Genomic DNA, 22,799 nt, shown 5'->3' with positions numbered 1-22,799 from the left:
GATAAGTATGGCTGGAGTTATTGGACTGTATCAAGTTTAATAAGTTAATGCATACCAGTGACATCGCGTCACCCCTGCCAAGAAACACCTCAGTGGCTTCAAGCGTAAGCTTAGCCTTTACAAATACAAATGGGTTATTAGCTAAAGGACTTTAGTTTAAATTGTTAAATAAAACTGTAAAATAGATGTTACAGTCTGTTATTAACCCTCTGTGACGACACTATCAAAGGGACTTCTGATGCTTTATTTGACATGTAACTTCTAACACTTGAAAGCTGTAAGTGTAGCAGTAGTAGTTTCTTCACACTGCTTTCCATAAAGATTTAATAAAGAATTAAAGAAAGAAGAAGAAAATTTGATTATAATTTGTGCTGTCTTGCGTGTAACTTCTCCACAGTATGCCTTTTGTCCTGTCCTCCTCACATCCTTCCCAAACCAGCGATGGCAGCTGCCTGGTTCTGCTGGAGAGTTCTTCCTGGTGTTGCCAAGCACTTGTTCATAGTGAGCTGCCTGATCATTGGTGTTTTCTCTGTATTATTGTACATATAAATATTAAGCACCTCAAAGTGAAGAATAAAATAAAGTGAATAAATAAAATTCAATTGAATTGAAATGATCTGATTATGGGAAGAAGTGACGGCAGGTAGTGAATTAATAATGAACACTAATTATTAATAGGAATATTTCAAGGTTCCCTTACAGATATTATTTCATTATAAAATGCGTTTGTGGTCATAGCTGATTAGTCCTCATCAGAATAAAGTTTATTTTATTTGGCAGCAGTTGGCGCTAATGCGCCGGTTTCTAATAGCCAAAGAAGAAGACCACTGGTAGAGCAGCTGGATTTTACACCGTGTGCTCGGGACTGTAAGTTTTCCCTTATTTCAACTGTATGCTCGCTGTCAGAGAAGTGTCTGCTTTCACTTTGGTAACTTTAGTCGGGGCGGAGCATTTCCAGCTGGTTTCCGTTATATGAGGCAACACAGCCATTTTCCCCAAATAACTCTAACGACCGCTGTTTTTAAATACCACAACCTCAGTCACCCCAACCACTCACAACTTTAAAAGACAGCTTACATCTGTCGGTAAATAATAAAATCTATTTCTGTTTACTTTCTGTTTCCCGTCGGGATGTTAATCCTTACATACTTTTCAGGTCAAGTTTGAGAGCAGGTTCATTGTGTGTCAAATTCCTGCGTGTCTTATGTTGGCCGTGTGAGAAGTTATGTTTACAACACTTTCACTTTAAGGAGGATGTTGTTAATGTTAATGTTAATTACAGAATTACAAAATCATGCGTGTTGTTATGATACTTGTGTCATGATATGAGTGAACAGTTGTTGTTTAAGGTGCAGTTCATGTGGAAGCCACCGGAGGGTGGTGTAGAGATAATAAAAAAGTGATGGCTAAAACCTAAGACGGTGTCATGTCTGCTCCCTGAAGTAATATCGTAACAACTTGTAGTGATGGAGTGTTGCCAGCTGTGGGCGCAGCGGCATCCACGCTGGCCTTTGAGACGCTGCTCTCGACTGAATGCTGGTTATTACTTAGGTGGACCTCAGAAGCGCTCTATACAGGAGGGCAAAAGTAAAAGTTTGAGGTTTAATGATGTTTTTAATTACAGTAGGATGGCGTCAGCAGGTCATGACGTCATTGTGACGTGGTAGGGCGTCATATTGAAAATAATTAGTGTTTTACAGCCCTTTCAATGGCCTTTCATATGCTATATTGCTCAATATGGTTAAAAATCAAGGTAACCTTTGACCTCGAACTTTGACAAAGTGAACTTTGACCTAACAGTGAAGGTAAAGGTCAAATGGTCATTCCTTATTTTCACATACATTTTCATTTAAATTATTATGCCTGTCATGTTTTCATGTCTTAGGTGAAACAGGGCATGATATTATGGGATAGTAGATGTTTTTTCCTTCTAAACAAAGTGTTGTACAGTCTCCCTTCTTTCTTCTTGTAATAATGTCAGACATGCTATTTATACATTCAAATCTATAAATAGATTTGTTGCAGACATGATGTGGGAAACCTGTAGGGTATCTGTTTTTGAAGTTTCCTCCTTATCAGTCAAAAACAGGTGATGCATGTTCACAGATTTTAGTTACTCATTGTTGGAGGGATTTATAACCCACTGACCCTAAAGGCTGGTCAGTTTAGAACAGCAGACCCTTCATTCAAACACAGAGGGTGTGTGAGAGATTAGATTAGAACTAGATACTCGTGTCATTAAATGCATCCTGTATGTTCTGGGATGATTTGTGTTTCCTCTCCAGGTAAAGGTAGAAAGTGTGTGTGAGCTGATGTGGATGTGAATTCAGCAGCATGGATCAGTGTGAGGACAGAGAGGAGGGAGTCCCTCCCTCTAAAACCACTCTGTGTGGGGAACATGAGAGCCAGACCACAGCTCAGAGGTGAGATGACCATCTCTAACTGTCCATGACTCTTCTCCATGTCACAGCTCAGCACTCACATCACTGCTCCATCATTATTCACAGGAACCAACCTGGACCTGAACCCAGCTGTGTGTCCTTAAAGAGTGATGCCTCAGTTGAACGCCACATTGAATTTAAACAACAACCCTCTGCTGCAGGGAGGTAAACATGAACATGGGCTTTTTTGGGTCTTATTTACATGACAGAGTTTAATAGTTTACCACAAGTTTAAAATGACAAATACAATTTAAAATATTTAAGAAAATTTTTTAAAACAATACAAACACAGTTATTGAAGAATTGAAGAGGTAAATCATCTAAAACAGCTACCCACAGAATCTGAATGGTTCCTGTTCCTGTTAAATTAACCAAGTGTTAACAAAGAATACAGTTTAGGAACTAAAACAGATCTTCTGAGCTGAGGACAGACTTCAGAGACCTGCAGTATGATTCTGTCACTGAAATGAGTTTGAGGTGGTCTATAGGACCAGGTAGCATAGAACTGATATACAGTGGCAGCTTCCTGATACAGAGATTGAACAAAGACAAGTAAAATGTGTCTATCATGTCTTTTAGATGTAAAGAAAGGCTTTTTTAAATCCAAAGTAGAGATGAGTACTGCTACCATCAGCGGTGCTAGCAGCAGCAGGTCATCGGCCTCACGTCTGTGTTTTTATCATTCTGCTCAGGTGGTTACAGTCGACATACAAACCTTCATTTTCTTTATATGCTTGTTAGCACAGACGGCCTCTACCTTATATTCCACCTGCTGAGTAGCTGATCGATATCTTAGGACGACACTTATTTGGCTTTGTTCATTACTGAAGTATGATGAATTAGTTTAAGTGACTTGAATTTCTTTTTCCACTCAGCGAGGTCAGCAGCTTTTATTCTTCCACTAAAACAAATGTGATGCCTTTCTAATTTGTTTCCAACCATTTCATTATACAGTAATTGTTAACTTACCCATATTACACAAACACTGTGAACTAGGGCTGCCACGATTCCTCGAGTAGTCACGATTACGTTGACGACTAATTTAATAGTCGACGCGTCTTTTGAAGCTTTGTAAGATGCTGAAAGACGCGGGAATAAGTAGGATTTAAGAGTGTAGTAACGGACTGAAACAAAAGATGGCAGCAATGCATTTACAAGGATGCCAGCTGCTGTTAAACGCCAAAGAAGAAGCAGTCTGTGTCCAAATTCAGAGGCCGCATTTGTAGGCCGATTATGTTACAGCGACGCGACAAAGGCTGTCCAAACTTGAAGACTTCTCCATATGCGGCAGGCAAATGCGTCCTTAATTTCCCCCAGATCTGAAGGATTGGTCGGGTGTATCATTCGTGACACAACCTATCCCAGAATTCATAGCGCGGCTCAGTCAATTCCAGTTTCCAACAATGGCGGCAGCTACTTAGGTTTAATGTTACTGTTATTACTCTTTCTGGGTTGCAAAATAAAGTTTTCAGATATTTTCAGGCGAGAATGTAGCTGTGTAAACTTCAAATATTTGCTCAATTTATCAAGACATCACACATTTGCAAAAGTGATCCAACGTTTTCATAGACGAGCTGGCCGGGAGGTCAAGGTTCAACTCCCGGCACATCGTTTTCAAACCGTCCGCGGTCTTTCGCTACTAAGGTTTAACATGATACAGTATAAGTCACTTAGATAACTTAAAAATGCTATTGCTTGGCTTTTTTCAGTGTTTTGTTTGTTCCTGAGTAAACCGGTTTAGCTGAGATTAAAGTTTTAGTTTTCACACAGTTGAATAAACGTCAAACAGAAAACCAATTAAACAGAAGTGTGAGATGGTAGAGAATTTACTCCAGTGTCCTGTAATATTTTAGATAGCAAGGAGCAGACGGCTGAGTTTATTAAACTCCACCAAGACAATCTGCAAATTTCATTAAAAGTTTAATAAACCATCATCTTATCTTTAGTTTTGGTTAGCACATACCTTAAACACTTTAAACACTAAGCTAATGATAGTTATATAAGAGCAGATGCATGCTGGTGCAATATCCTGTACATTTTATGTCCAATGGATCTAATTAGTCGACTAATCGCAAAAATAATCAGTGACTAGTCGACTATCAAAATAATCGTTTGTGGCAGCCCTTTTGTGAACCATGTAAACCAGCACAACATGATCTCAGATTCAAAGGTAACCATCAGAGGAGGAGCAAAGCCAGCAGGAATCATCAGCTGAGCGTTTTTTTGTCGTCATCAAACGAGTACAAACTACTGCAAACAAAGAAAGTTGTTAGTGTAGGAAGAATGCCTTTCTTGTTAGCTTCCTCCATACTATGTAAACTGTTAAAAACTCTGTATTTTGAACATGAACCTGAGCACAGCTACATCTCCTTGAAGACTGCTGCCTCAGTTGAACATCATATTGATGTTATTAGAAAGCAGGATGAGAGTGAGACTAGAGCTCAGATGTGAGTTGACCATGTCTAACTGTCACAAACTCTCTGACCTCCATGGCACTGCTGAGCCCTCAAATCAATGCACCGTCTTTATTTACAGAAATACAGTTAGGACTACAGCTGGATCTGACCCCAGTCCTGAACCTAGCAATGTGTCCTTGAAGAGCACTGCCTCGGCTGAACGGGTCATTGAATTTAAAGGACAGCCCTGTACTGCGGAGAGGTAAACATGAGCTTTGCTCCACATACAGTGCTCCGAAATGTCTTAACAAAGGAATACCGTAATTGTCGGGCTATAAGCCGCTACTTTTTGCACAAGCTTTGAACCCTGCGGCTTTTAGTCAGGTGCGGCTTTTCTATGGATTGTCCATGATTTTTGTCATATCGTAAGACGATTTGTTTTGTTTGTTCCGCTGTTGTACGGCACTACGTTGCCTGGCGGAAGGATCGGGGTTCAAGAGTGGTATGTTAGTCACATGTCCGTCCGCCAGGCAACGTAGTGCCGTACGAAGTAGCTCGAAAAACAAACTTCAAAGTAGCGCTACGCGTTCAGCGGGAGGCGTGGATGATGAGCGGCGATAAACTTGCGAAAAGCAAGTTATGCCCAACTCCACCGGTGGATTCTGACAGCGTGGAAAAGTGTGAAAACATCCACGATCACCAACGGATTTTGAAGGGCTGGACTGCTGCATGATGGAGAGGAGGACACCGCCACGGCCCTTCTGAGGGTGTTCGACTCTGACACTGACAACGAGGATTTCTTTGGTTTTGAAAGTGACAACGAAGGAGAGAAGCGGAGAGCGGATGACGAAGCCATCCTGAGCCTGTTTGTATCCGACACTGGAGGAGAGGACTTTGGTGGTTTTAGTGCGCAGGAAGAAGAGAAAGATGGTGGTGAATGACTGACTTTTCTTCTTGTTAAAGCTGTGTCACTGCACCTGAGCCTAAAAGGTAGTCCGAATCTATTTTTCTGGTGTGCTATAGGTTACTGTTATGTACTACATGTGCAAATATGTACCTATAACTTGTTTTTCAAAATATTAATAAAAGGGATGTGTCTCCAAACAGCCATCTCTTTCCTGACAATTCCCTTTGTGCATATTCTCTTACATATGATAAGTCAACATTGAAACACCTGCGGCTTTTAGTCAGGTGCGGCTATTGTATGTACAAAACAGGATTTTCCCCTGATTTTAGCTTGTGCGGCTAATATTCAGGTGCGCTTTGTAGTCCGGGAAATACGGTATGTCAATTTTTCAACATGAGCTCAGCTTGATGTGTTTTTGTTTTTAGTGAAAGTCAAAGAAGAAAAAACTAAAACACGGCTGATGACGGAGTTTATGAGTCTAGTGTGTGTTTGAAATGAAAAACAGATTTACGAACATGTTGAAAAAAAGAAAAGCTCAGAAAAACCAAGTTAATAAAGAGTTAACTGCATTAAGGACGCTGTGTAAATGTACATAAAATTTGTATTTGATCATTTTTAAATCTCATAAATCCACATCTTATTTACAATTGAATACAGACAACATATAAAATCTTTAAATAAGCCAATGTACCATTTTAAGAAGAGCAGTAGCTCATTTTGAATTTGATGGCAGCAGCACAGCCCAGTGGAACAAGGTTGCCACTGTGTAGAACTCTCTCTTCTTTACACAACAGTCCATAAACATCTGGGACCAGTTGCTGGACCTTTGGGAGAGCAATGGTGTCTCATTCTTGTTTGATATAGTATTTTCGCTGCTCAACAGCTCCAGGTCTTCTTTGTCATATTTTTCATTTTATGATGCACCAAAGGTTTTAGTTGTTTGAAGATCTGGACTGCAGGTAGGCCAGCTCTACATTCAGGCTCCTCTAAAACCGTTTAGCACTGATGGTGCCTTTAAGATTTGCAAGCTGCGAGTTCCATAGGCACCAGTGCACGCCCACACATCAGAGGCTCCGGCTGTCAAACTGAACACTGATACCAAGCTGCATGTTTTTTCCCCCTCTTTAATCTGGGGGATGAAAGATCCATGTCTTCCAAAAAGAATTTCAAATTTTCTTTTGTCTGATGACAGAACAGTTTTCCACTTTTCCTCAGTCCATTTTAAATAAGCTTTGGCCCGGAGAAAGCAGTGCTATTTCTGGATTATTTTCACTTCTTCCTTATTTTTTTGCATGAAAAAGCTTTAACCTGCATTTGCGTATGCCATGGGGAAGTGTTCCTTAGCTCATCCAGTGATTTTCATGACAGAGTCATGCCTACACTGCAAAAACTCAAAATCTTACCAAGTATATTTGTCTAATTTCTAGTCAAAATAATCTCATTACACTTAAAATAAGAAAGTCAGCTAGAGAGTAACATTTAAGTTAGATATAGAAACTTGTTTTTAGACAGTGCATCTTGGACCTGGAGAATTTTCACTTGTTCCATTGGCAGTTTTTTCACTTAATACAAGATATTCTTGCTTGAAATAAGTGAAATAAATCTGCCAATGAAACAAGTGATGATCTTCCATTGGCACCCTACGATGATGCAGTAGATGATGAGATAGTCACAGACTTCACAAATTTACATTGAGGAACATTATTCTGAAATTGTTCAGTAATTTGTAGATGCATTTTGTTGCAGACCAGTAAACTCTGCCCATCTTTATTTCAGAGAAACTCTGCCTCCCCAAGATGATATTTATTTCATTAATTAACTAATTATTGTACAATGGTTCTGGGTTTTTTTTGGTTTTTTTTTAGCACCACTTACTTTTTGTCACAATCATAACTTAAAAAAAACATTTTTCCTAATCCTGGGTCTTTGATCCAGAGTTGTGAGGTTTTGTAATGAATTCTTGCTTATTATTTAAAGTTCTGTTTGTTATCTAGTTTTTTTAATTGTTACATTCAATTGTTATGTTTCTCCTTTATATCTTGAGGTTTCTGGCTGTTTATTTCCAGTAGTTGTTTTGGCAGGATACATAGATTCTTGTGCTATTTTTTAGCCTTGTGTTCGTCTGCGTTAAGTTTGAGTGTTTTCTCAGGTAATTCCTGCATATTTATTTGTATTATTAGCCTTCTCTGTCTTGTTTGTAGTTCAACATCTTTAGTGCTGCAGAAATGTGCTGGTTAGCAAAGCTGCCTTATATTCCACCTGTTGAGTAGCTGATTGACATCTTAGGATCAATACTTAGTTGGCTTTGTTTATTACTGAAGAATGATGGTTTAGTTTAAGTGATTCGAATGTATAACAAGTGTGATGCCACTTTTATGGATTTTTAACCATTTTATTATACAGTAGTTGTTAATTTACACATTTACACAGAAAATAGAAACTATATCAAATGTTTAAATGACAAAAATGTGTCATTTGAACAAGAACAGTTGCTCATTTTGAATTTGATAGCAGCAACACAATATATATATATATATATATATATATATATATATATATATATATATATATATATATATATATATATATAACTTGTATGGGCAAAGTGTATAAAAATCACTTGCCAAGCATAAAACTGAATGAAGCCAATTCTTGAAATTTTCTTTACAGTGTCACCAGGTCAGATGTTCCCACGGGTCCGACTGTCCCGCAGGATAAAAAACACCTGGACTCCATATTTAAGGTCTGTACGTTTACAATTACTTGTTTTTTTCTGTTCATTTCATTGTAAGTTTTTCAATTTTTCACAAAGAATAAAATTCAAAAGAAAAGCTTAATAATTTGATTTAGCTCCTGATGGAACTTTATTCAGCCAGAAACTCCACATAAGGACTACAAACAGATTGAATTAGATTAAAACTAGGAGAAAGTTTATTTGCACTTTCAGTTAAGCTAATGTTAACTAACTTTAGCAGGGAGAAAGCAAGTTTTATCGATTGAAGACTGGGTGTGGGCTACCAGGAATTTGACTGACGTGGCTTTCTTCTGGCTGACGTTAGCTAATGCTCTTTTTGCTAGTATGGACACATTTCAAGGTGTCTAATGTAACAAAATGAGGTGGATAAAGTCAGCTGATCATTCCAATCCTATGTTGCTCATCTGGATGATAAAATATCTTGCCAATATTTTGTAAGTTAATAATAATAAGTAACCGTTGACTGATTTATGTAATGTTGTTAAATTATAAGTGGTTGTAAATGTTATTATATGCAAAACAATTAATGAATCGAAATCCTAGTTGTCTTATCTTCTAAATACTTTACCAGGTAATATTATCCATGATAACCACACATCGATTATGTGGTTATTGTTCGTATAGTCTATTTACAACTTACTTAAATATTTAGTTATCCTTTTTTAGAGCTTTGGATTGTGAATATAACCAGAACTTCAGAGAATATCAAGGTTCTGTTCTTTTTCCAGCACACCAGTGCTGATTCGCCATGTCCCTTTTCACTGTAGGAGAAAAACAAGGTAGCCGGTAAGTCCGGTCAGGAGAATCACTTCACCGGAGAGGCATAAAACATATATTGTATCAGTAGATACTGTTATAATTGTGTAAAAAGCAATCATGGCTAATGCTTGCTTGCTTCAATATAAAGGGCAATAAAGAAAGAACTAGACCATTACATTAAAAGTATGTCCAACATATAGCTGATGCATGGCTGATGTTTCTCAATGATTTCAGTCTGAATGTGAATGTAGCATTCAAATAATGTTTTCCAGCTGTTGGAGGAGAACCTCAATGCTTTTGTGAAGAATGAACTGAAAAAGATCCAGAAGGTTCTGAGTCCAGATTACATAAAGAGTCAGGCAGAGGAGTTGTTGCAGGGTGACCATGAGATGGAGAGGAAGAGCAGCAGCGAGGCATTTCTTCGGATCACAGCGAACTTCCTGAGAATAATGAAGCAGGAGGTGCTGGCTCAACGTCTGGAGAATAGTAAGAGGATTTCTCTAAAGATATAATAAGTGGTAGACCATTTTATTATTATTACTATTATTATTTATATTACATAAATGTTGTTTGTGTATTCTTTTAGGATTCCCCATCATGTGTCAGAATAAACTTAAATCTAACCTGAAAAAGAAGTTCCAGTGTGTGTTTGAGGGAATTGCTAAAGCCGGAAACCCAACCCTTCTGAATCAGATCTACACAGAGCTCTACATCACAGAGGGAGGGACTGCAGAGGTCAACCAAGAACATGAGATTAGACAGATTGAAACAACATCCAGGAAATCAGACAGACCAGAAACAACAATTAGACAAAAAGACCTCTTCCAGACATCTGGAAGAGATAAGCCAATCAGAACAGTCCTGACAAAGGGAGTGGCTGGCATTGGAAAAACATTCTTAACGCAGAAGTACATACTAGATTGGGCTGCTGAAAAAGCCAACCAGGACATCCAATTCATGTTTCCATTCACTTTCAGAGAGCTGAATTTGTTGAAAGAGAAAAAGTTCAGCCTGGTGGAACTTGTTCATCACTTCTTTACTGAAACCAAAGAAGCAGGAATCTGCAGCTTTGAAGACTTCCAGGTTCTGTTTATCTTTGATGGTCTGGATGAGTGTCGACTTCCTCTAGACTTCCACTACACAGAGACCCTGACTGATGTTACAGAGCCCACTGCAGTGGGTGTGCTGCTCACAAACCTCATCAGAGGTAAGCTGGTTCCATCTGCTCGAATCTGGATAACCACACGACCTGCAGCAGCCAATCAGATCTATCCTGAGTGTATTGACATGGTGACAGAGGTTAGAGGGTTCACTGAACAACAGAAGGAGGAGTACTTCAAGAAGAGATTCAGAGAAGAACAGGCCAGCAGGATCATCTCCCATATCAAGACATCACGAAGCCTCCACATCATGTGCCACATCCCAGTCTTCTGCTGGATCACTGCTACAGTTGTGGAGGATGTGCTGAAAACCAAAAAGAGGAGAGAGTTGCCTAAGAACTTGACTGAGATGTACATCCACTTCCTGGTGGTTCAGGCCAAAGTGAAGAAGGTCAAGTATGATGGAGGATTTGAGACAGATCCACACTGGAGTCCAGAGAGCAGGAAGATGATTGAGTCTTTGGGAAAACTGGCTTTTGATCAGCTGCAGAGAGGAAACCTGATCTTCTATGAATCAGACCTGACAGAGTGTGGCATCGATATCAGAGCAGCCTCAGTGTACTCAGGAGTGTTCACACAGATCTTTAAAGAGGAGAGAGGACTGTACCAGGACAAGGTGTTCTGCTTTGTTCATCTGAGTGTTCAGGAGTTTCTGGCTGCTCTTCATGTCCATCTGACCTTTATTAAGTCTGCTATCAATCTGCTGGAAGATCAAATCTCCCAGAAGTGTGAAACAAGAGAATTTGCAGAGACACAATTCTATGTGAGTGCTGTGGACAAGACTTTAAAGAGTCCAAATGGACACCTGGACTTGTTACTCCGCTTCCTTCTTGGTCTCTCACTGAAGGAAAATCAGACTCTCCTACGAGGTCTTTTGACACAGATAGGATGTGGCTCACAGACCAAGCAGGAAAATATCCTGTACATCAAAGAGAAGATCAATCAGAATCTGTCTGCAGAGAAAAGCATCAACCTGTTCCACTGTCTGAATGAACTGAATGATCATTCTCTAGTGGAGAAGATCCAACAGGCCCTGAGTTCAGGAAGTCTCTCTACAGATAAACTGTCTCCTGCTCAGTGGTCAGCTCTGGCCTTCATCTTACTGTCATCAGAAGAAGATCTGAATGTGTTTGACCTGAAGAAATACTCTGCTTCAGAGGAGGCTCTTTTGAGGCTGCTGCCTGTGACCAAAGCCTCCTGCAAAGCTCTGTAAGTAAACAGTGGTGTTTCTTTACAATCCATTACTTAGTGGACAGTGGAGAGTATTTAATAACTTACTACACATTTTCTTATTTCCATTTTCTCTTATTTTATTTTATTTTTTTACATTTTGCAGACTGAATATCTGTAACCTGTCAGTGAGAAGCTGTGAAGATCTGTCCTCAGTTCTCAGCTCCCCGTCCTCTAATCTCAAAGAACTTGACCTGAGTAACAACAACCTGCAGGATTCAGGAGTGAAGCTGCTGGCTTCTGGACTGAAGAGTTCACATTGTATACTGGAAAGTCTCAGGTCAGTATTCACATATCTGTTACAACTCATAACATGTAGATGAATTTGTAAGACTGTATGATTTGCAAATTAATTGTTGCATATCCTTCTTTATTTTGGATATTAGTTTTATTAAGATTTTATATTATTTTCCTCTGCTTTTGCTTCTTGCTTGTGACTGTGAATTCACATTTAACCCTTTAAAGCCGGTTTTGCGTAACTATTTTTAAATACCTGTAGAACCGGAACCACGTAAGCTAGCGCAATAATATTTTTTTGCACATGAAACCAGAGGAGTTGTACTTACATCTTATGCCATCAGCTTGTCCTAGGTCACGGTTTCCTTCCACATATAGCTTTGCAAAAATTGCATAAAAAGCGCTTGCAGGAAGAAAAACATAATATTCCAGAAACACACTTTGCCAATGCGATCAGCTGTTCGTAACACTTCCTACATTGAAATAGACATCAGCGTGACCGATCGCATGTCCCCCATTACCTGCCCAAAACCGGAAGTGACGTCATTTTCGCGGAAAATGTAGTTTTTTACTTGTAGGCCTTAAAAGCCTATACTGTTTTTTTTTTTTAAGTCATGTTTGACATGCTTAGAACTCAAATTGCACTGCTTTAAATAGTTTATTTTGATGCACATGCTGTTTTCTTTGCAAATTTGCATCATAGGATTGTTTTTAGTTTTTTCTGCAGTATATAAAAATTGTTGTATCTCAAAAATAAAACTATGAAGACACTCAAAATAAATTTCCTGTTGTTGTAAACTATTTTTTGCAACTTCTTTGTATATAAAGTTTTGAGGGATGAACCTCTTAAATTTCTCCAAGTAGAAATATATGTAAAAAAGACAAAAACGAATTTGAAATTATTTGTAGTTTATTGCACTTTTTTGCAATTTATGCAGTTACTATGGACTTAATGCAAACATATTATTAAAATTTGGGCTATAACAGTTGTATTGATGTATAGCAACAAAAATGGCACTACAGCATGTAAAAATATAAAGTAAGCTCTGGTGGACTTGGTTCTATGGTAGGTCTTAAAGGGTTAAAAAACCTTTTAGTAATACTCTTGTCAAACACTTCACCCTTCAATACATTTAAATGTTTGAACTGTGATGATCAAATATTTTTAGACTTTTCCTTCTGAATGACACTTCGGTGACGTTCTTTTAGATATTCACTTTGTTCTCATAAAAATATAATAAGTTTGATGATTTTACTTTTCATCATCGGGTCAATATTTTGGCTTAATGAACCACAGCTCTAAGAAAACCTTTGTCTGGTGTTACTAAAGCCAACTGTGATTTGATAGCAGCCTTGAGCTAGTCTGTATTTTTATACTTTTTGTGGAAGGTGTTAATCATCATAGTCTGCACAACTGTCAACTATCAACACTGTTCTCCATGACTGTGGTTGGGTGTTACTGACCTAGACTGCTTATACAATGTTTGAATACTTTTTTACTGTAATATGACCATAGTTGAGATTTCTGATTATCATGTGCTATAAGCTACAATTATCAATGTTAAAACACAGGCTTGAAATATTTCACTTTCACTATAGAATACATACAAGTTTACCATACCACATTAAATTACAAAAAAGTATTTTCACAATATTCCAGTGTTCACATGCTGGATGGACTAGGGAACGATATCAAGTGAACTATGTTGATCTGTGAAATCAGAACCCCAGTACACGAAATCTGCCTCGGCTCTCTGTTTATAAAGTCTAGTCTCTGATCCTATGAGCATTATCCAGTTGAGAGTGCAGAGCTTAGATGGAGCCAACAGATGAGGGGATTTGCTCAGTTCTAACTGCATCTATTCTGGATGTCTATCCTTCTTATCTCTGAGGAACCCTTGTAGCTCAAGGAAGATTCCCCAGCAACACATATTAATGACAGCTCCCATCTAGATCAGTGCTCTAGGAATATGACTGGTTTTATTTTAGTGACTCGGTAAACTAAGCCACAGGGGTCTGTAACTTTTAAAAGCCTGGACTAACCTGTAAGAGCTACTAACTAATTTGGGATTAATACTCAGATTTTTAAACAATAATTAAATCACCTGAGTTATACTAAGTTAATTAACCTACTCTGAACGAATGCTGATTTCTTCTGATACTTGAGTTAAATTTATCATCAACTCATCCTCATATGAAAATCAGTTTTAACATAATTCTTTTTTAAATTCAAATACATAGGAATCATTTTTTCTTACTATTTCTCTTCAAAACTCTGTGCTTGTCAATTATACTATATAGATAACTATAGTAATAGTAAATATACTTACTAGAGTTTATTTTATTAGCTCATACATATGTTATAGTCAGAGATTTTTTTATATTCCCAGCTTCTCAATGTCACACACACACACACACACACACACACACACAGCCTCCAAGTCCAACTCACACACACTCTCAGTGAGAAGCAATTAAGCAGTTAAGTATGATCAACTGTCAGCAAACTCACATATGAATTATGGTTCTGTGTTTAACAATCACAACATACTTAATACCTTTTTTTTCATTCAGAATCATATATAAAGATGAGCTGGAGACACATTTTTTCTTTTCACAAGGCAGAAGCTGGATCATGTCTACACACAAAATCCAGACATTGGAGCAGACATTATAAACTGTATTGCTCATTAATCATATTATTAGACTTCGGTTATATTTTTGATTAAGATGAAGACATAGTGTTTTCAGTGGGAGAAACATTTCATCACTCACCCAAGTGACTTCTTTAGTCTCAGCTGATTGAAGGTTTCCCCAACCTTATGAACAGTACATTTGCATAACGACTGAAACTAGCACCACGGATTAAGATAATTTATTCATAGCATTCTGTATCATTTTAAACATACAAGGCTGGATGTTGAGTCCTTTTACCCTCTCTCACATGTAATTGGTGTAAGCGGGGGGACCTCGTCTCTTCAAATGCTTAATAAGAACCAACTCAATGACAGATTTGAATAGGTGGAATCAAATCTGAAAACACAGCACAAGAAATGGCTTTAAAGATGAACACACAAATGACAGATATAGACTGATATATATACTGATATTTAGAATACTATGACATGATAGCTGCTAGCTCCCTGTTTCAGTTATTGCTCTTCTTATTTTAATATGTCATATTATTTCACAGCACACAGCAATTCCCTGGGAGTTTCCTTCATATATGTTGTGTGTGTATGTAGTCTATCAGGCTGTCTGATCGCAAAAGAAGGCTCTGATTCTCTGGCCTCAGCTCTAACGTCCAACCCCTCCCATCTGAGAGAACTCGACCTGAGCTACAATCATCTGGGAGAGTCAGCAGTGAAGCTCTTGTCTTCTGGACTGGAGAATCCAGACTGGAGTCTGGACACTCTCAGGTATGGAGAGGACTGCTACACCCACAGACAATTTCTAATAGAGGGAGGAGTGATTGAAAATATTTCTCACTGTTGATCTGTTTATTGGACTATTGCGAAATTTTGACTGATCTGTTAATCACTGATGTTAGGAGCATTTTTCCTCTTACAAGAGGCAGTGAACATAAATTGGATATATTTGTGTGTAGCAGCTGCAGGAACATCTTTGTCATTGTTTAGTTTAGACAGATGTGTGTGTCTGTCCTTGTGTGTAAAAGAGCGATGTAATGTGCAGGATGTAACCCCCTCCTTCTCTCAGGGTGGAGCCTTCAGGAGACCAATGGTTGACACCAGGTCTGAGGAAGTGTAAGTGTGTTTTTAATGTGATTCATGAACACAAAGCAGCACACATTCAACCATATTCAAACTGTCACATCACTCAGTCACATCTCTGATGTCAGGAGTCATCATCAAAGTGTCAATCAATGAACAGATGATGGATCAATAACTGCAACTGGATTGTGTTTGTTCTCTCCATCAGATTCCTGTCAACTCACAATCAACACAAACACAGTACACAAGAATCTTAAGCTGTCTGACAACAACAGGAAGGTGACATATGTTAAGGAGGAGCAGCCATATCCTGATCATCCAGACAGATTTGATGACTGGTGCCCCCAGGTGCTGTGTAGAGAAGGTCTGACTGGTCGCTGTTACTGGGAGGTCGAGAAAAATGGACAGGTTCACATATCAGTGAGTTATGAAAGAATCCCAAGAAAAGGGCACAGAGATGAAAGAAATGACTTTGAATTTGGATTTAACGATCAGTCCTGGTGTCTCAGCTTCTCTAAACGAGGTTGCTTTGCTTGGCACAACAATAGAGAAATGTTCATCTGCTCTTCCTATTGTTGGTCTGGCAGAGTAGCAGTGTATCTGGACTGTCCTGCTGGCACTCTGTCCTTCTACAGAGTCTCCTCTGACACTCTGATCCACCTCCACACCTTCAACACCACATTCACTGAACCTCTTTATCCTGGGTTTGGGTTTGTGTTCAGAACAACATCAGGGTTTTCGATCTCTCTTGATTCTTCAGCTTCTCTGTGTTCAGTTTAGTGTAAATAGCGTCATGTCTCATTATTTCTCTCTGTACCGTCCAAACTTTAATGTCACCATGTCTTTTGATGAATGAATAAGTTATAAGTGTAATCAAATAGCAAACATCATTTTATGGTCTTCAACTTGAACCCTCTCAGGCTCAAATTAAGTTTTTGTTGCTAATGCACAAAAGAATACCTGCAGTGGTACTTCTGAGTAAAAAAACCTCATAAAATATGTATGTGGGGTAATCAGGTTGTTAGCTTTTAACTGTTGCAAATCTGCAACGCCTGCCTTGAGAGGGTTAAAGAAACCTTTCTATACTGTCCCATACTGTCTGGGTAAAATTTGACCCTTTTTTTTTTTTTTTTTTACAATAGAGTTCATTACCCTCAGTACCATTCGTTTTAGCCTTTGAATTTTTTAATTTGCTTTTTGCTAAAGTAGTACCACAATTACAATATTTCAGAACTTAGTGTATGTTGCTACAGATGTTTGTACCCTGAGCATGTTCCAGGTCAGATTTGATTATGCATTGAATGAGCAGCAAATGTTAGCACTTCCAGACAAGCTGTTGAACAGAGATGAACTATTCCGAGAAATATTCATATATGAATATATGTATATTTTCAATATTTTTCAATATATGAATATTGAAATATTCAGAAAATGGTAAATGGCCTGCATTTGTATAGCGCTTTTCTAGTCCATAGGACCCCAAAGCGCTTTACACTACATTCAGTCATTCACCCACACATTCACACACTGGCGATGGCAAGCTACATTGTAGCCACAGCTGCCCTGGGGCGCACTGACAGAGGCGAGGCTGCCGGACACAGGCGCCACCAGGCCCTCTGACCACCACCAGTAGGCAAACACGGGGTTAGTATCTTGCCCAAGGACATTTGGCATGCAGCCAGGATGCAGCCTGGGATCGAACCACCGACCTTCTGATTAGTGGCTGACCTGCTCTGCCACCTGAGCTACAGCCACCCCAGAAGAGGAGCATAGCTAAATAAATATAAAAGGGTATATAAAAGGGTGGTTCTCTGGCCTCAGATAAATAAATATAAAGGGTATACAGGAGGCAGCACGGTGGCACGGTGGTTAGCACTGTTGCCGCACAGCAAGAAGGTCCTGAGTTCAATTCCACCATCAGGCCGGGATCTTTCTGTGTGGAGTTTGCATGTTCTCCCCGTGTTTGCGTGGGTTCCCTCCGGGTACTCCAGCTTCCTCCCACTGTCCAAAGACATGCAACTTATGGGGATAGGTTAATTGGATAATCCAAATTACCACTAGGTGTGAATGTGCGAGTGAATGTGAGAGCAAATGGTTGTCTGTCCCTGTGTGTTGGCCCTGCGACAGACTGGCGACCTGTCCAGGGTGTACCCCGCCTCTCGCCCCATGACAGCTGGGATAGGCTCCAGCGCCCCCCGCGACCCTGAAAAGGATAAGCGGAAGCAGATGGATGGGTATACAGGAGCTCCATTTGTAGCAGTATATCTGGACTGGCCCGCTGGCACTCTGTCCTTCTACAGAGTCTCCTCTGACACTCTGATCCACCTCCACACCTTCAACACCCCATTCACTGAACCTCTTTATCCTGGGTTTGGGTTTTTATTCAGGACTCCAACAAACTTCATTTGTCCTTTTGGTTCTTCAGCATCTCTGTGTTCAGTTTAGTATAATTAGTCCCTGAAGCTCAGTTCATCTCAGGTGATTCAGTTCATGTTGGTGGCAGGTAAGTTTGCAGCAGATGAGATAAACTGTGATATCAGAGAGCAGCCACTGTCAAGTACTCACTACCTTAAACTTCTACAAGTGGAAGTATTTAGTTCTCAGTCCTTCCGTTTATTTAGGTGGCTGTGGATATGGAGGTACAGGGCCTCATGGTTGCTCAGGTGTCATAGATAAAGTACTGTATGAATGTGTGTCAGTTAATGAATTATAATCTAATAACTGAGAGGTTATCAAAGCAGGATACACCCTGGAAAACTTGCTAATCTATCACGACATCTGTTCAACTGTCAATCACCATACCAGCTGAATGGACTTTAGGTTAGTCTTACTGTCACATTTTTACCTAAATCCAGCCCACTGCAGACCAGATAGTTATTTTAGTTATAAAACACCTCAACATTTTTGTGTCTTATTCCTTCAGTTTTGTCTTGTAGTCTCTGGGATCTCATTAGAATAAGACATTCATTTGTTAGATCAGAACTGGGAGTCTCTGCAAAGTTTCCCTAGTTGATAAAATTACTCACCCACAGTCTTTAAACCCAGAAGATTTAACACTTTGATCTGAGCATGAACACCATGAGGTAGTCTGTTTTCTGCTGGCTGTGATTGTTGTAACTGTCCACAAGCTGTTTTTGTACAGTATTGGCGACTTGATGGACTAAACTTAAAACAATGCCACTTTCTTGTAGATACACTGAATCTATTTTAAGATAATTTCATTCAGAAAAAGTGTGTTTTTGAGTGTTTACAAAAGCACTGAAAACATGCCAGAAATAAACTCCATGCAATTATGAACATTGCAACTCAAGTAACTACCCTATATCTCAAAACCAATGTAATGCTGCTGAAGTTGCGTGGCTACATAGGCAATGACTATGAAGCGCAAAAAGAAAAGCTTCTGTGGACACATACCATGAGTCACACTGATGATTGTTGTGATTTTTCCAGTAACTGAATCATGGAATGATGTTCTTTTACTGTATTTTGCAATACCTCTAGACCCATGACGTCTCAACACAGTACACAGTGTTTTTAAATATGATGTGATTCATGCATGGTTACAGTTACTGAGGTATATCTAAAAATTAAATAGAGCACTGGTTTTGTAAGGAAGTAAAATAGTAGATATCTGCTGGTGGTTTTGAATGTGTTGAATAAAATGTATCGAAGAACTTGCTTGGCTAAATCTGCCTATTAAGTTTCAGGATGCGAATCAAGACTGGACCAAGACTCCTGTTGGTCACTGCTCATATTAGTCATTTGCATGACATTTAATACTAAATACTTTCTTATTATCAGTGATGAACGTTAGCACTGAATGCCAATGTGAATATCGTCCTTGTCAGTGCTGTATGCATGGAGTTGTAGTTCCTGAGAGTGACCACTGGATGGCAATAAAATAATAAAAATAAAATAAAGCGTTTCTGTAATGCGTAAATTTGAATAAAGATCCAGTAAAAACAAAATTTTGCATATAATCAGTGGACTCCGCACTTGTACCGGGTGTTTCTTAGTTCTCCCAGTCACCCGAGCTTCTCATCCAACATAAACAGAAATTAAATGATAAAAAAAACGTTCTGTTTATCCGATAGATATTTTACTAAATACAGCTGATGTCTCACATTAGACATTTTTTCTAAATGAGTGTTGGTGTATTATTATTAAATGAGGGTTACTGCTGACAACAGTGTTTAACAGCTTATTATTATCATTGTTCTCATGATCAGACTGATAAAAATTAAACCTCAGGATCGGTGTGAAAATGATTCTTGTCGGTATATGAAAAATTGTACTTATTGACAGCGACCATCAGGAGGCAGTAATAGATACACTTTCTTAATGAGTCGCTGCCACTAGAACAGCCAGGTCACGGGCTTTTTATGCTCGCTGTTCTCTCCCTCATGAACAATGTATGCAGTGTTGTGTACTGTCAGAGTGGTTTTACCCAACGTGGCCAGGTTATTTAACATGGTGCACTTCATGACTGCAATAGTATTTATGAATGACACAATAACTTTAACATCACTTTCATTTTATAGATACATACATACATTTATAAAAATAAAATAAAAAAGCCCTCTCATCCCTGCGGGCGAGCTCGGGTCCTCTACCTCTGCTAGTACTAGGCAACTGCTAGTACAGTTGCCTAGTACTAGCAGGCAACTGTAGTACTATATTTATACCCCATATTTCTCCTGTTTTGGCTTCCCTTCATTGGCTTCATGTTAAATCCAGAATTGAATTCAAAATCCTGCTCCTCACATACAAGGTCTTAAATAATCAGGCCCCATCTTATCTTAATGATCTTGTAGTACCATATCACCCTATTAGAGCACTTCACTCTCGCTCTGCAGGCCTACTTGTTGTTCCTAGAGTATTTAAAAGTATCTCCATTGTAAAAGGAAAACTGACAGCCGAGCAATTTTATATCAGTGGAGAACCAATTCCAACAGTATTACAGAAGTCCATAAAGAGCCTGGGATGGTGGTATAATGCAGAACAAGTAGAACAACTAAGGCAGAACTTGGCTAATGACCTCAAGCGGATTAACAACACTGCACTCCCAGGGAAACTGAAGCTCTGGTACTTCCAGTTCGGGTTATTACCCAGACTACTGTGGCCGTTGACAATGTACAAGGTCTTGCTCAATCATTCCAATCGACTAGAGAGGCTAGTGAGCTCCTACATTAAGAAGTGGCTCGGACTTCCCAAATGCCTCAGCAGCGTTGCACTCTATAGCGACGGGATACTGGCATTGCCTATCCCTAGCCTATCTGGGGCATGGAGTCTAACAGACTAAGTTTAATCATCCGAGCGACATGCGATGTGCTGCTTTCCCCAATAAATCTGCAGCTGTGGTTTAGAAAGGACCCATCCTGCCCCTTGTGTACAGTCCCAGCCACACTCAAGCACATCTTGGTTGGTTGTAGGACGAGCCTTACTCAGGGCAGATACACATGGAGACACAACCAGGTTTCAGGTGTCTAGCTGAGAAAGTTGAGCGCAAATGAAAATCCATCAACGCTCAACCTTCCACGAACCAAGAGGAGTGTCCGTTTTTATCAGCATTTGTCCAGGAAGGAGACAAGCTGAGGACGAGCCCGTCAAACCCAGACCTGGGCCCGCTGAAGGTTGCCAGGGATTGGCAGATGCAAGTGGACTTGGATCAGAGGCTAATTTTTCCCACAGAGATCGTAACAACTACTCTGCGACCAGACCTTGTCCTTTGGTCTAACTCCCAAGAACTTGTGTACTTTATTGAGCTGACTGTACCATGGGAGGAAGTAATTGAGGAAGTATTTGAGCGTAAAAAGCTGCAGTATGCCAACTTGGCAGCTGAGGCAGAGGATAGAGGCTGGAAGATCAAGGTGCGCCTGGTGGAAGTGCGGCAGATTTGTTGCCAGTACAACAACAAAACTGCTCAGAAAGATTGGGATCAGAGGACAGGCACAATGGCAGGCTATAAGAGAATTGGCTAACACTGCTGAGAAGACCAATTACTGGCTATGGCTAAAAAGGGCTGACATCACTTGGGCAGCTAAGGCAGTCAACTAACTGCGATACACATGCCCAGGATTGATCAACCTGTGGTGGGCCTCCCTCAACAGAGTAAAACCCTGGAGAAACGAAGAAGTCAAAAAACTCAAAAGAAATTGCAGGGCAGCAGAAAGGAGATGGAGGAAAAATAAAAATACTATCAACCATCAAATATTTTGCGAGCAACTCAAAATGTACAATAATACATTAAGGAATTCAAGAAATTCATACTTCGCCAAAATAATCAATAATAACAAAAATAATCCCAAGGTCCTCTTTTCCACCATAGATCATTTATTTAACCCTGATTTTAACAGCTCCCAAAGAACCCCCACAGACTCGCTCTGTGAGCAGTTTGCAGACCACTTCAGGGGAAAAGTCAGCGCCATCAGATCTGATATTTTATCTAATCGCGATATGATTTTAACCCTTGTGTGGTGTTCATATTTTTGTTACTCAGCTAGTGTTCATGGGTCTGGTGGACCCGCTAGAGTTTTGGCTTTCCAAATTAACACTATCAAACAATTTTATGTTAAATTACTCAACAGATGTTTACTTCATCCCAATTACAAGCCATATGAACAGCAAACATAGTTATTTTTTTCCCTTTACCTTTGTTAGATCACATTTATGAATTAATGTGCTTCTCGTTTTTTTTTTTTTTTTTTTTTTAATAAAATGTTTTTAAAAAATAAATCAGTTATAATCAAGTGGAGTGAGTGGAAAGACAACACATTTACACGTGAAGCAATATGTTTCACAACTAAATGGGATCAGCTGCTCATCAATGGTGATATTAGGCCCAGAGTTGTAAAACAGGGGGAGGTGGTGCACACACTTATCCCACACTGTCCTGATGGCAGCTAGCTTGTCTCTCTGCCGTCGAGCTGGTCTGTCGTCTCGGTTATCAAAACGGATAATCCTGCAAATTTTGTGGAAGTTTTCCAGAGACATTGATGCACGGAAAAGTTCTTGCCGGTTTCTGCATCCCACAGGGATTCTGTGGATTCCCCTTTGGACCTCAAAACTCCTGCAAGGATAAGAACCCCAAAGTAGGCCTGCAGATCAATTTGGTCCATCTCCTTCCACCTCTCTCCAAAAACACACCGTCCTTCTAGATTACTGCAATCCAGAATAATTTTCT

General features: G+C 39.4%; 1 protein-coding gene across 1 annotated transcript; it reads left to right on the top strand.

Annotated features, from left to right (window-relative positions):
- Positions 1-825: 825 nt before the first annotated feature.
- Positions 826-16,636, top strand: LOC146607960 (NLR family CARD domain-containing protein 3-like). The gene is made up of 11 exons (XM_085348476.1): positions 826-867; positions 2,286-2,423; positions 2,508-2,606; positions 4,977-5,099; positions 8,415-8,487; positions 9,531-9,744; positions 9,845-11,627; positions 11,755-11,928; positions 15,131-15,304; positions 15,603-15,649; positions 15,825-16,636. The coding sequence occupies exons 2-11, from the start codon at positions 2,335-2,337 to the stop codon at positions 16,394-16,396; spliced, it is 3,348 nt and encodes a 1,115-aa protein (XP_085204602.1). The 5' UTR covers positions 826-867; positions 2,286-2,334; the 3' UTR covers positions 16,397-16,636.
- The last annotated feature ends 6,163 nt before the right edge of the window (positions 16,637-22,799 follow it).

Source organism: Diplotaxodon limnothrissa, linkage group LG23 (assembly GCF_057381915.1).
Source record: "Diplotaxodon limnothrissa isolate DT_005_m linkage group LG23, D_limnothrissa_male_GT1.1, whole genome shotgun sequence".
NCBI classification, from domain to species: Eukaryota; Metazoa; Chordata; class Actinopteri; order Cichliformes; family Cichlidae; genus Diplotaxodon; species Diplotaxodon limnothrissa.
This window is presented reverse-complemented; position numbering and strand designations above follow the sequence as displayed.